Source organism: Leptodactylus fuscus, chromosome 8 (genome assembly GCF_031893055.1).
Source record: "Leptodactylus fuscus isolate aLepFus1 chromosome 8, aLepFus1.hap2, whole genome shotgun sequence".
NCBI classification, from domain to species: domain Eukaryota; kingdom Metazoa; phylum Chordata; class Amphibia; order Anura; family Leptodactylidae; genus Leptodactylus; species Leptodactylus fuscus.
The window spans coordinates 11,569,385-11,582,398 of NC_134272.1; the positions used below are offsets into that span (position 1 = coordinate 11,569,385).

At 48.4% G+C, this 13,014-nt stretch overlaps 1 protein-coding gene across 3 annotated transcripts in view; it reads right to left on the reverse strand.

The window, feature by feature from the left end:
- Window positions 1-13,014, reverse strand: part of TNRC6A (trinucleotide repeat containing adaptor 6A) — a 42,930-nt gene that overhangs the window by 2,603 nt on the left and 27,313 nt on the right. For 2 of the 3 annotated variants that reach the window (XM_075284066.1, XM_075284065.1), the window contains 15 exons: window positions 7,002-9,554; window positions 6,494-6,661; window positions 6,153-6,316; window positions 5,426-5,506; window positions 5,292-5,343; window positions 4,892-5,028; window positions 4,320-4,466; window positions 3,660-3,788; window positions 3,386-3,541; window positions 3,011-3,091; window positions 1,243-1,447; window positions 1,031-1,156; window positions 773-931; window positions 364-504; window positions 166-273 (listed from right to left, as the gene is read on the reverse strand). In XM_075284066.1, the coding sequence (XP_075140167.1) occupies window positions 166-273; window positions 364-504; window positions 773-931; window positions 1,031-1,156; window positions 1,243-1,447; window positions 3,011-3,091; window positions 3,386-3,541; window positions 3,660-3,788; window positions 4,320-4,466; window positions 4,892-5,028; window positions 5,292-5,343; window positions 5,426-5,506; window positions 6,153-6,316; window positions 6,494-6,661; window positions 7,002-9,554 (4,407 nt within the window). The remainder of the gene's footprint in view (window positions 1-165; window positions 274-363; window positions 505-772; window positions 932-1,030; window positions 1,157-1,242; window positions 1,448-3,010; window positions 3,092-3,385; window positions 3,542-3,659; window positions 3,789-4,319; window positions 4,467-4,891; window positions 5,029-5,291; window positions 5,344-5,425; window positions 5,507-6,152; window positions 6,317-6,493; window positions 6,662-7,001; window positions 9,555-13,014) is intronic. The other variant, XM_075284067.1, reaches the window with a different exon arrangement.

A 13,014-nucleotide genomic window follows, 5' to 3' on the forward strand; every position in this document is an offset into this window, starting at 1 on the left:
CAGGGAGGATGGACTGCCCCTAAGAACAAGGGCTGTGCAATCTGAATCAAACTGCACAATCCTTATTCTTGCATGACCTCTGTCACCAGGAAGGGTCAGGACACCCCCAGGACACATTCCTGTGTGCGGTCAGCTCTAGACCTCTTCGTTTTCCCATACTAATACCTGAAGTGCTTTGTGCGGTACTGCTGTGGGAGACATTGTAGTTGGAGGCACGAATGGATGACCAGGCACTATTTGAAGGCAGCGTGGTGTTCAGAGATGAGGATGACCCTGGAAAACCCAAGAACAAAATATCAGCATCACGTCATAGAAGGTCCGGCCCGACACACACGACACGAGAAGACTGTAGGGGGCGCCTACCACTGTTTCTGTCCCTGAGGTGGTCCACACCCCGCACAGTACTAATTGACAGATTATTGATGACACTGCCAGGAGTGACGTAGGGGTCAGTTTCTGGGTCAATGTTTGGATATCCTTTCCATGGCTCACCAGGGCGAAATTCTAGAACAAAATAAATTAGAAACATTATACCACGCCAAATACATAACCTCCTTAGCACGTGGGACCCCTGCTGTCGGCACCAGTAGTAATGGAGGTCGTACTTCACAATCTGCCACATTAGTCTATAGGGTCCATGGGTGTCTGCTATTTAATCAGGCCGACTGTTTGGGTTCACGTGGTGACCTGAACAGTAGTGTGAGCCCAGGCGGCCATAGAGAAGAGTTCTAGATTTAAGGGACAAGGTGCCGATCGCCGGACTGTCACTCACCTGGTGGCCAATTGACACTGCTGGAGCCATTTGGCGATTTGGCACTGGGCCAGCCATCCCCTATAGATCCTGGAGGGCTGGATGGAGAGTTACTGCTGTTCATGAAGTCATAAGAACCAAATGGGGAATCATCAAGCCGAAAACCACTTGAAATAGCACCTGTACAGACAATAAGACAGGGAAGGAGTGAACATGGCAGAAGCGTTGGACGACCACACTATATATTAGCTGTGAAGAGATGAGCAGGAGGTGCGTTACCATGTTTACTGGAGTTCTGCTCCAGCGAGTTATTAGGAGACATGTTATCGACTGTCGTCCACTTCCTCAGGCGGGACTGCGGTTCCTTCATTCCCCCGAGATCCATATTTACATTCGAGTTCAAGCCTAGAGACCACAGCAAAGACAAGGAATCATAAAGACGGGCACCGGAAGAGGGGACGGCACCGGAGACCGGGAGAAGAGCCACTCACCTAATGGGAAGCCATTGAAAGCATTGATGGGAGAAGGAACTTTTGGAAGTTCTGGGGTGGAGTGGGGAAGGACATTTTCTAGGAAAGACTTCACAGGAGTCTGGTGAAGCATTTGCTGCTGTGAGGGAGGCATTGCTTGCTTCATCAGGAGGTTGGGATCAAGCTGGCGGGACTGCTGCGGCTGCTGCATCCCAAGAGAGCGCGTCTTAAAGGGAAAAGCAGACAGGTCATCAGTAAACCCTCACCGTGCACAGAGTTAGGAGGTAAGGTAGTGCTACATGTCACATCTATGACTTCCATGATGTAAGAACATGAGAATAATGCCTATTAAACAGGTGGTCTCAAAAGAGTTAAAGGAGTTTTTCAGGCTAAATAATTGACGATAGATCAGGACAGGTCATCGTTTAAAGAGGACCTTTCACCACTTTTGGGCACATGCAGTGTTATATACTGCCAGAAAGCTGACAGTGCGCTGAATTCAGCGCACTGTCGGCTTTCCCGATCCGTGCCCGGTGTAAAGCGCTATCGGTCCCGGTACCGTAGCGCTTTACAGTCAGAAGGGCGTTTCTGACCATTAGCCAGAGACGTCCTTCTGCCTCGCGGCGCCAATCGCGCTGTGCTGTGGAGCCGGGAGGAACGCCCCCTCCCCTCCTGATAATGCTAGTCTACGGACAAGCTGTGTGAGCAGAGGGAGGGGGGAGTTCCTCCCGGCTCCACAGCACAGCGCGATAGGCGCCGCGAGGCAGAAGGACGTCTCTGGCTAATGGTCAAACGCCCTTCTGACCATAGAAGAGCTACGGTACCGGGCCGTAAGCTCTTCACACCGGGCACAGATCGGGAAGGCCGACAGTGCGCTGAACTCAGCGCACTGTCAGCTTTCTGGCAGTATATAACACTGCATGTGCCCGGATATGGTGAAAGGTCCTCTTTAAAGACAGGCAGGGGCTCGACACCCAGGACTCAGGCCGATTTGCTGTTTTAAAGGGATTCTATCAAAATAAATAATTTTTTTCTTGATCACACACAGGAATAACCTTAAGAAAGTCTATTCTTCTCCTACCTTTAGATGTCTTCTCCGCGCCGCCGTTCGGTAGAAATCCCGGTTTTCGTCGGTTTGCAAATGAGTTCTCTCGCAGCACTGGGGGCATCCCCAATGCTGTGAGAGAACTCTCCAGCGCCGCCTCCATCTTCTTCAGGAACGGCCTCTCTGCAGGTCTTCTTCCAGAGCTGGGTTCAAACTTCTAGGCCTCAGGCAGAGCAGACTGTGCATGCCTGCGGCCACAAGTAAAATGGCTGCTTACACCATAAGCAAGTGGCCATTTTCTTGTGGCCGGCGGGCAGCATGCACAGTCGGCTCTGCCAGAGGCCTAGAAGTTTGACCGCCTGCACCGGAAGAAGACACATGAAGAGCCCGTCCCTGAAGATGGAGGCGGCGCTAGAGAGTTCTCTCGCATCATTGGGGACGCCCCCAGTAGAACTCATTTGCACACCGACAGAAAACAGGATTTCTACCAAACGATGAAGCAGAGAAGACATCTAAAGGTAGGAGAAGAATAGCCTTTCTTAAGGCTATTCCTACGTGTCGAGAAAAAAAAAAAAAAAAAAAAAATTGATTTTAATGGTAGAATCCCTTTAATTTTTTTAAGGGGCAGAATAGGAACCAAAACATTAGTGTTCATTTCACTTTGCTGGGGCCTAATCAATGCATAGCGAGGTCCCTGCTGGTCTCCACAGTAACGTGTCTGCACCTAACAATGTAGTCTCGTACCTGCTGTTCCTGCTGCTGGCGCCCCCCTGGGGCCATTCCTCCCCTCTGGTTCTGTACTTTCTGTTGCTGAGCCAATAACCGCTGTGAAAAAGTAAAGAGATGGTTAATGAACAGAAGGCATCCAATTATGGGAAGAAACCTCTGGGGGCTCCATTACACCAATCATCTGAGCTCATACCAAATGCACCTGAAAGATGGAGGCGATTTGGTAAACCGTACAGGGCGACGCATCAATTATTGTGTCATACCACTCTGTACGCAAGCCAAACATCTTTGGTGAATACGTCAGCTGGCAGAGGGACGAGCTGGTTATAAGGTTACATCCACATTACTACAATCACAAGAAGACCCCTAACCCGTGAGCGTGTTTCTTACTTGTAGCTGGGAGATTTGGGAAATCTGAGAGATCTGGGAGAGCTGGGAAAGCTGGGTGAGTTGAGAAAGTTGGTTTAGCATGGCTACTTGCTGGGGACCAAACAATGGATTCAGGCCCGTGTTGTTAGGTGGATACTTCAGTAAGGAGGGAGGAACCTATTGGAATAAACAGAGCACATACACCGTAAGTGACATGGATAGCCACAACGTAATAACATGGCAGCATTTATAGGTGGCCAATAGCTTATAACGGGTGTAATGTTCTGGAACGTACCTGAGGGGGCATAATATTAGGAGGCACTTGCGCACGGAGATTAGGCTGAGATGGGTTCAGTGGTTGAGGCGGCTGCGGGCCCCGAGCTTGTGCTGCATTGCCAACACCAAACATATTGGGATTGCCATTCTGGGAAGAGAAAAGTGAGAAATAAATCACTTTATGTTATATACTTACAGGTTGTCAAGGTGTGACTATCTATCCCTCAACCTTTTTAGAGACCTGCAGGGGGGCAATTTAATATTATATTATTGCATTTATTTATTGCACAAGATTAGTCTGCTTGGGCCTGATCCTCCATGACTGGTAGCAGTAAGTAGTGATGGCTTCCTGATCTGTATATACAAGGCTCTAATCATGCAGAGTGTATACGATCCTGGATACAGAAAGGCTGGGGTTGTATACTATCTATAGGAAGCATAGTTATCGCTAACTGCAGACTATTCCAGCCTGCAGAGTTAAGAGGACTCACTGGCCATCTTGACACACTTGGTGGTCCACAGGTAACGAAGGCAATCAAAGTCATGCAATAAAAATAGTGAACGCTAAATGCTTGCGAGCGGCCTAGTACAACCACGTCTGTAGCCAAATATCGGTCCCTTCATTGTGCAAAGCAAACAGATTAGAAGAGCCGCCATGTACGCCGGCCGCCTGACTCACCTGTCTAACAGAACTGACATTTGGCATAGTCAGCCCTGGGAAAGAGCCGAGGGATTGAGAAGGTAGTGCACTATTTATAGGGGGAAGCTTCATGTTCTGATTGGCAATAAACTGCAGATTTTGTGTCTCTTCTGCTACAATGCCATCCTGAGGAGGGGGTGCAATAAGGGATTGATAGGGAGGCCACAAGAGAAGGATGTAGAGGCAAGATGATGTCAGGATCCCGATGCAAAGAAAAAAGCACAGAGGGAAAGAGCAGAAAGACAGCAGGGAGAGAGGCAGAAAACAATGGCGGTTAGTGCAAGTTGCAAAGCAGGTGCCTAAAAATAAGTGTGCGCTGTGAGAGGGGAGTACGGACACAACAATTCCTAAAATATAGTGACATGGGCAAGCCTTGTAGTCTATAATATACCTAAACGGTGGCTTAAAGCCATGACATGGGACAAAGGACGAGCGACAAGGGTCCCCTGTACTCCCGCCTATGGCCACAATGGACAAGTATAGGGAACCTTTATATACATGCACCAGGTGGGGGTAATGGTCTTATTCACATATTAGCTCTGCACACCGACCTTATCGAAGTAAGGATTGTGATCCATGGAAGACTCTTTGGAAAAATGCCGAGGACCAGGGCCTTTCCCGATTACCCGGCTGTAATCCCCAACAAGGCCCGATTTATCCAGATCCATCCGCTTGTCTGGTAATAACCCTGCACACAAATAGAGTGGAGGTTACAAGAGAGACGACGGAATACACTGAGATATTAGAAACGAGACTAACTACAAGGCTGGCCATACACAGATGGCTGCCCGTTCCTGCCAATACTAAAGTATAAGGGTGCCCGGATAGCAGATGCATCAGTTTGCTGGATCTCTATATGCACAATGCTCTAGATCTCACAGGACATAACCCTCCAGCAGGGGGCGACTGGCAGCCACTGTACCCCATCTATATCCCCGTTCTCTCACACACCTCCAGAAATGTCCATTTTATTGCTCTGTGAAGTGTCATCTGGCGAATCTCTCTGCAAGGAAACAAGTGCAAGTGTTAGGATGGAAGTGGCACAGCATGAAATGGACATCCTATAAACTCAGAACAGAACTTACTGAAAATCCCATGTTATTAAACTGCTTGACAAATGGGTTCATCCAGCTGTCATCCTGCTTATTCCCATTTTTCATATTTCCCTGGAAAACCAAAGTGAATTACGGTAAATATTTGCATTTATTTTTTCGGAAAATCCACAAAGTACGGTTGCCTGAGGCCACCAATAGAGGGGGTACAACAGCAGCCATGGTATAGTGTTGAGTCCAATGTATGCCCCATATGCAGTTAGCTCCCTCTAGTGGTGGATGGAAACAGTCAAATATTTCCATATTAAAACCAAAATAAACTTACAGATGCATTCCCTTCCCTGGATAAGCTTTATTACTTACACATCCTGGTCCCCTGCAGATTCCTATATAACATATGCAGAGTGCAAGCTGTACAGACCAGAACTATTGCTCCTCCATCTTCCCTGCAGCTGCCAAAGACTTCCCTTTATAAGGCCGCATGTCCATTAAGCAATGAGGAATTGGAGAGTCAACAGGGAAGCGCGAGGAACAAGAGTTATGGTCTCCACAGCTGAGCTCCGTATAGTCAGGTAATAAACAAGGCCCCAGGGTGTATATTAGTAATGAAGCTTATACAGCGCTGGTAATGCACTAGGTAAAGCTTTATTATTCCCCAGATAACCTGTCATTGCACTGGTATAAATGCAGAATTGGAGGGGTTAAGAAACTGACTACAGAATTTCAGGCCAGTGTAAGCCGGGTAAAGCTCGGTACTAACCTTTGAAGGCATTTTCTTTGCATACGGTGGCCAGTTGGTATCCTGCGAGGAATTGCTGTTCCACATTCCTATTTCTACATCATCTTCATCCCATCCGCCGCCACGGCCCCCGGTCCCAGTCATATCGTCTCCACACCAGCCACTGTCTTGCATAGATTTGGGACCTAAAACAGATACAAACAGAATAAAAATGAAACTGCAAAACCTGACAAGATAGATCACACTGAAGAAGAGGAGACAAACTGTGGTACAAAAGACAACCCCAGAGGTTTTAGTGTATAGGAAATCCACAAAGCATGCTATACGCATCAGGAAGAAAATAATATCTGCAAAATACATACCGGGTTTGCCTGGAACCTGTTGACCAATGGGAGTATGGCTCCAACTAGATGAGGCCATGTCTGAGTGGTGTTCCCCCCAGCCACCGCCGGTTTCCATGGGTTTGCCCCAGGCAGCGGTACCATTGTCCACAGATGGAGCCGACACCTCGGGCCAAGTCTCTCCCCAACCTAAAATAAACCACAAAGTAATGAAATTCCAAGTTCATGGAAAACAGAAGTTTAAAGGAGTTTGCCCAAAAACCACCCACAACTTGTGTCCTAACCACAGAATAGAGGAGAAGTTGCAGATCAAGGACAATACCATCAATAGCAGCCACTTAGAAACGTAAAGAGTGGCAGCGCATCTGCAAGATGGGGGGGTACAAGAGACCTCAATCCTTGTGATCAGTAAGATCCCAATACCCAGGAATCCTACGGATCTACAACTTGCCCTCTATACGGTTGTATTTGTAGGCAAACCCCTTTACACGTACAAGTGGCCATTGCCACACATAAAGCTCTCACTTACCAGAGCCGCCGCCACCACCACCGCTTTCCTTGTTTGGCACTGCATTTGTAGGTGGGGGCTGATGATGGGCTTGGTTTGGGTGTTCTGCCCCACTAGTGGACGTATTTGATGTATTTTTATCCCACATGTTCACATTCTTGTATTTGTACTGATTCGGATCTCCCCAGGCGGCAGTTCCATCATCTATTTCCATCTTGCGTCGGATGGACTCGGGGGAAGGCTCCTCCCAACCAGTGGGCTCCTCTTCTTTTGTCGGAGTCGCCATGGGTCCACCTAGCCAGCCTGATGGTTTATTGTTGGCGGGTTGACCACCCCATGAGCCGGTCTCTGGCTTCTTCCCCCATTCGGAGGAGTTATTTGATTGCAGATGATCACTCTCCTTCGGAGGTGGACCACATTTGGAAGCATTGCCACCTCCTTGGTTCATCTTGGCCGGTTCTCCCCATCCCTGGCTTGTGTTTGCTTTAGGTGCGTCAACCCAACCAGAATTGCTATTGGCATTGCCGTTGCCCCAAGAGTTGGATCTTGTTTCTCCTCCCCATCCAGAGCTCGATTTGTCGCTGTCACTGCTAGAACTAGACTTGGTTGCGCCCCAATGATTACTTTTGGAATTTTCTCCCCAACCATCGTTGCTGTGCCCGCCCCAACCTTGTTTGACCTTTTGTGCATCGTTCCAAGTGGATTTGTCCTCTTTACTGTTCCCCCACGATTGATTGCTCTTGACCGTTCCAGTAGTAGCAGCAAATTGTTCCCCCCAATCCCCTTGGCTTACTGAGCCTTTGGCATCACCCCACCCTGTAGCAGGCTTTGGATCTCCCCACCCGGATACTGATGAGGTATCATTGCTATTAGGGTTGGGTTTCTCCACCCATCCCCCTGAGTTAGAAGTCTTTGACACAGAGGCCCCCCACGCGTCTGTTCCATTGTCAGTCTTTCGGTCGCTCCGAGACGAAGCAGCTTCAGTGTCCCAGGCAGTGTTCTGTTTAATAGGAGTCTGTCCCCAGCCAGTGTTGCACAAGACCCGAGGGTCCAGGTCGCCTCTATTTACAATACTTTGGAGTAACGTTTGTTGGTCCGCTTTCCTTCTGTCGACAGGCCGAAGCCCCCCGTCCTGCTCGCTCTGGCTTCCAGTGCTGTCTACGCTACCTTCGCTTTCCCCCGTACCTGTACTTTTGGCCCATACATTACTTGCCTCATTGCCCCTAGACCCTGTTGGATGTTGCCCTGCATTCGCTTCCTCGGCAGGTTTCCAGGTGATTGATGCTTTCCTGCCGTTTTCGGAATTTTCCCCCTCGCTGGAATGCTGATTATTAGAAGGTTTGTTCCAATCTCCATTTGCCATATTAGTGCCAGTGTTTTGTGCTGGGTTTCCCCATCCTCTGTGATTTCCACCAGAAGTCCCTCCGTTCTCGCTTCCCCAATGCATATTTTGGGAGTTTACAGTCCCTGACTCCCATAATCCTCCTTTATTCCCATTGACTTTAAAGTTTGGGCCGTTGGGCCCGTTCATACCCGGCTGCATTATTGTCGCATTCACAGTGTCGCCATTAGCTTGCCCTTTAGGGACTGAACTTTTGTTGTCTCCGGAGTAGTTGGAGCCGGAGGTACCCCATGTCGTACCGTACGATCCGCCGTTTTTTTCCTCCCCGTTGCTGAGGTGAGGAATGGAAGTGCCATTTGTGACTGAAGGGGTGTGGAGTGGAGAATGATTCATGGTGCCCACACTCCAAGCCCCGTGCCCTGTAGAATGAGGCAGTTCATTTGTCTGCATTATGCCAGCAGAGTTTGGTAAACTAGAGGTCATAAAGTTAGTAGTGTTATTTGGTCCAGTCATTTCAGTGTTAAGGTTTTGAGGTTGTCCACCATAAGAAGCCTTCCGTGTACCATTGAGTTCAGAATCGCCGTTCTCCTGAATGTTGCCCCAGGAGCCTGGGTTAGAGCTTCCCATCTTAGGGTTAATACTCCGATTGTTAGACACCTGACCTATAGTACTACTTGGAACATTTGTGCCAGAATTATTAGACCCTTTATGGGCATGTCCATTGCTGTCCAAACCAGGCCAGGCACCGTGGTTGCCATTCATGTTCAAAGTGCTTGGATTCACTGAATTGTTGACGGTGCCCCAAGCGTTAATCCTGTTGTGCCTACTGTCTGATTTGCTATCGGGGCCATCTTGGCATGTGCTTATCATGGGTCCGTGAGTCAACCCCCAAGGCCCATTAATACTTCCATTGCCTGCATTATTGCTGTTGCTGCCGACCAAAAGCTTGCTTTGAGAACCGTGCCCGATGCCATTCCTCATGGTATCCATTTCCCCTACGGCGTCTCCGAATGGCACGATGTGGCTTTTTTCCAGCCCACAGTTTGCGGTAGATTCAATATCCATACATTCTGACACCAGGTCTGGGCTGCTTCCTGTGATGGACGGCCACGTTTCTTTATCCGTGCCGTCTACAATAACCTTATCCCAATTTGTGCCTGAATCGCCGTTGGAAGAGACCGATCCCCAGTGCGAACTTTCATAGTGAGATCCTAGACTACCGTGATTGATATCTGCGGAGACACAAGCACAAAGCAAGGACGTGTCACTAGAGTCATTGGCTTCGATCCTATTATACAGGTTATCCCATTACACCTAATATTCCCGGATTAGGCCATGCATTAAACAATCACCCACCACCAACAAGACCAAATAGGATCTTGTCAAACTTTACAAAAGCAAAAAAAAGCAAGCATTGCAACCCCGGTGATCACTCCAGAGCCAAAGCCTCTGCCATGGAGATCATGTAGTCGTGCCCCGATAGGATTATGGTGGCAGCTGGTAGCGCTCTTCTCAAGAGACTGACTGCCAGGAGTGGCGCGGTTTTAGCGCCAATTCACCAATCACTATTATACAGTCTTGATGATCCATGAGGCAATGGAGGAATATCCAAATCTATGATGGACAAGGATCAGGAATCTGGTGCTCTCTCCACCCAGGCAGGCGCCTTGACCGATCTTTGCCAGCTCATGTTTTTGCATCTGCCCCAATATTTTCTAGTCCTGGACAACCCCTTTAATAGAGCAGCCCAACATGTTCCAGCTTTGCCTTTAATTCTGCCGTAAACATAAATTTCTGAATCCACTAGGGGGGGAAAAAAAAAAGCGACTTGGAAAACACAACCCTGAATGGGGAGGGGGAGGGATTTCACTTTCTATCCGTTCTCTGGAAATCCATAAAAGAAAACCCAAACGGGAAGGGGGGGGGGAGGGGGGGGAGGGGGCGAGACTTCATTTCTCTGGAACAATCCTGAAAGTCTGAATGCGTACCTAAAAAAAACATCCCGCGCTCCTAGCAACAGGTCTCAAACTGCAGTCGCCAGCTATTCATGTAACAAAACACGGATTCCAGCCGCACTAAATCATTGAGTAAAAATAACCCCATATTGTAAACAGGCGCGGTGACGCAGGAGCGAGCCCGGGGGGAAGGAGCGAGATGGGGACGGCGGGCAGGGAAGAAACCAGAAGAAGGCGGCCATGACATGGGGGAACGTTTAACCCTTTCATTAGGAATCACGCACATCACTGCCTCTGTTTGTTTCTGTCAGATCCGCATTATCGTACTCGTCTTCTCATCAATACTTGCAAAAGGGAATGTCGAGGGACTTTTACTTCCTTGGGCCATTGTCAAACTACAATTCCCAGCATGCATACTTACACTTACGTTCTTAGAACTCCCACAGAAGTGAATGAAGCATGCTGGGAGTTGTAGTTTAACAACAGCTGGAGTAATGCGGATGGCCGAGCCTTGGACAGTACAGTAGCGTGCACCATGGTGCCCGGGGTAGACAGACACTAACACTTTGGATCCCATGGTGGGCTCATCGCTCCATACAACCTCCATGATACACCTATAGCTATCTAGGGAGACTTTTTTCCTTCATTTCCTACTACTACAGAGTCATCTGATATATTAGAAGCTGCTTCAGAAGTAGCGTCTGAGCGCAGCCTGAGTAAGTGACCAACAAACCGCTCAGGAGGAAATGCCTGGCCACAAAATGAGAGGCATCCATAATGAGAAGTGAAGTGTCTGCCCAACTCATAAACCCCCGGCTTGTACAAACAGGCCTGACTACCCGTAACCGCAGTCACAACATCCCCACAGCCGACAAACTACCCTGGAAATTTCAGTAACCGTCCCGGGGCGATGCAAACATGGAAAGTATAAAATTATTATATGTTATGGATCAAGATTTCAGCCAAGGAATAGTCTTCGATGAGCAGCGGACACTAGAACGCAAATGTATGACAATCATGCCAGACTTCATGCAGACAACTGTGTATATCGGCAATGTGCCATCCAGGTTTTCGAAGCCCCATTATATTCTATGGACCCATACACACAACTATGATCACAGCCACTAGTATGGGGCCATGGGACAAAACTCACGTTGGGTCCTATTCCTGTCCGTTTTGAGTCACTCAGCTCAATGCACAGTGTTGAGCACATGAAGGACATATCAGGGTGCAGAGTCCCATCAGGACACAGCCATGGTCAATAGTGGATAAAGCATCAATCTGTATGTAAGGGACTGAGTAAGTAACATGACAGGTCTCCAAAGATGGCCAGAAGAACTGTGCAGAACTCTGTTGTATAAGGTTATGTTCTGGTTAGTATTCTGACTATTGAACCTGCAGAAGGATGCCAAGGCTGAGCATCAGATTTTTGTAGCAGGACAGGACCTGTAGGACCCCCAGCAACAATGAAGGAGCCAATGTGATGATTCAGAGCTGCAACTCTGCTTTTATCCTCTTTGCAAAGGAACTGCATTGTGCCTGTATTTAAAGAGGACCTTTCATGGTCCAGGGCAGACAGTGCCCAAACCATGAAAGGTCCTCTTTAACTGGAACCTGCCAGGATATGGAGGGGGGCTTAGTGTCCCAAAAGGCCCTACTCTAACGCTATCCGATTCCTATTCAGGGGCCTGCACCGTTCTTCACTGTGCATGCGCTTGAGTTAAGGTTCAGGCCAAGGAGCGCTGCTCTGGATTCACTGCTGGGCATATATAAGGGCTTGGTTGTTTTTTTACAAATGGAAATATGAGATTTCACCACAATTGGGTGTTTTATTGTCCAAATTGACCTGACAGAATCCCTCCAAGTGAATGGGTCTGGACGTTCCCTACACAGTGGGAGGCCAGGAATATTACTATACAGGGGACTGCACCCCCTTTGCTATAAGAGCCATAAGCCTTCATACTGTGATGAGACTTCCCATTTCTACACGGAATACAACTCATGACTTTATACAATGTGGCGGAGAAGATTTATTTTCGTCTCCATTAGAAGTAACATTTTAATTTTCCATCTTGGGGGTCCTTGAGAGTCTAGGCCAAGTCCTGGCTCCTTCACCTCTCAGTAACTATCTGGTGATGCAAAGCCAGGAGAGAACATGCAGATGGGAAAGCAAAGGCCGCCGGTGGGATCAGGACATGCAAAGAAATAGACCAATGAAGGCTGCGAATGGATATGGCAAAGACAAAGAGGACAGGGTGGATATAATCAGAAGACAGGACGGTCACATTTATAGTAAGGGAACCTACAGAGGATTAATCTCAAAATGAGGCCTAGAGCTTTGGGAAGGCTTTTGGGAATGCATAAGAAATGTATTGCAAGTTATCCCAATATCCACCTTGCTGATCAGTAGCCGCCCAACCATTGGGACTGCCATGATCACAAAAACAGAGTGGACTGCTCGGTCATACATGTGCGGCCACTCAATGGGACAAACACTCCAGCGGTCCCAAATGGAAAGAATGGAAGGACAGTAAGCATATGTGCAAGCTGCCGATCCATTCAGACACAGAATTGGGGCCCTGGTACTGACCATGTAGCACCAAGCACAGCCACTACATAATCTATGGCACTACAGTCAGTGTAACGTATGCAATACTCACCCCTGCCCTGCAGCCCCTCAAAACGGCTGATCAGTGGAGGTGCCACCAGTCCAATATTGAAGTCGTACTCTACGGAC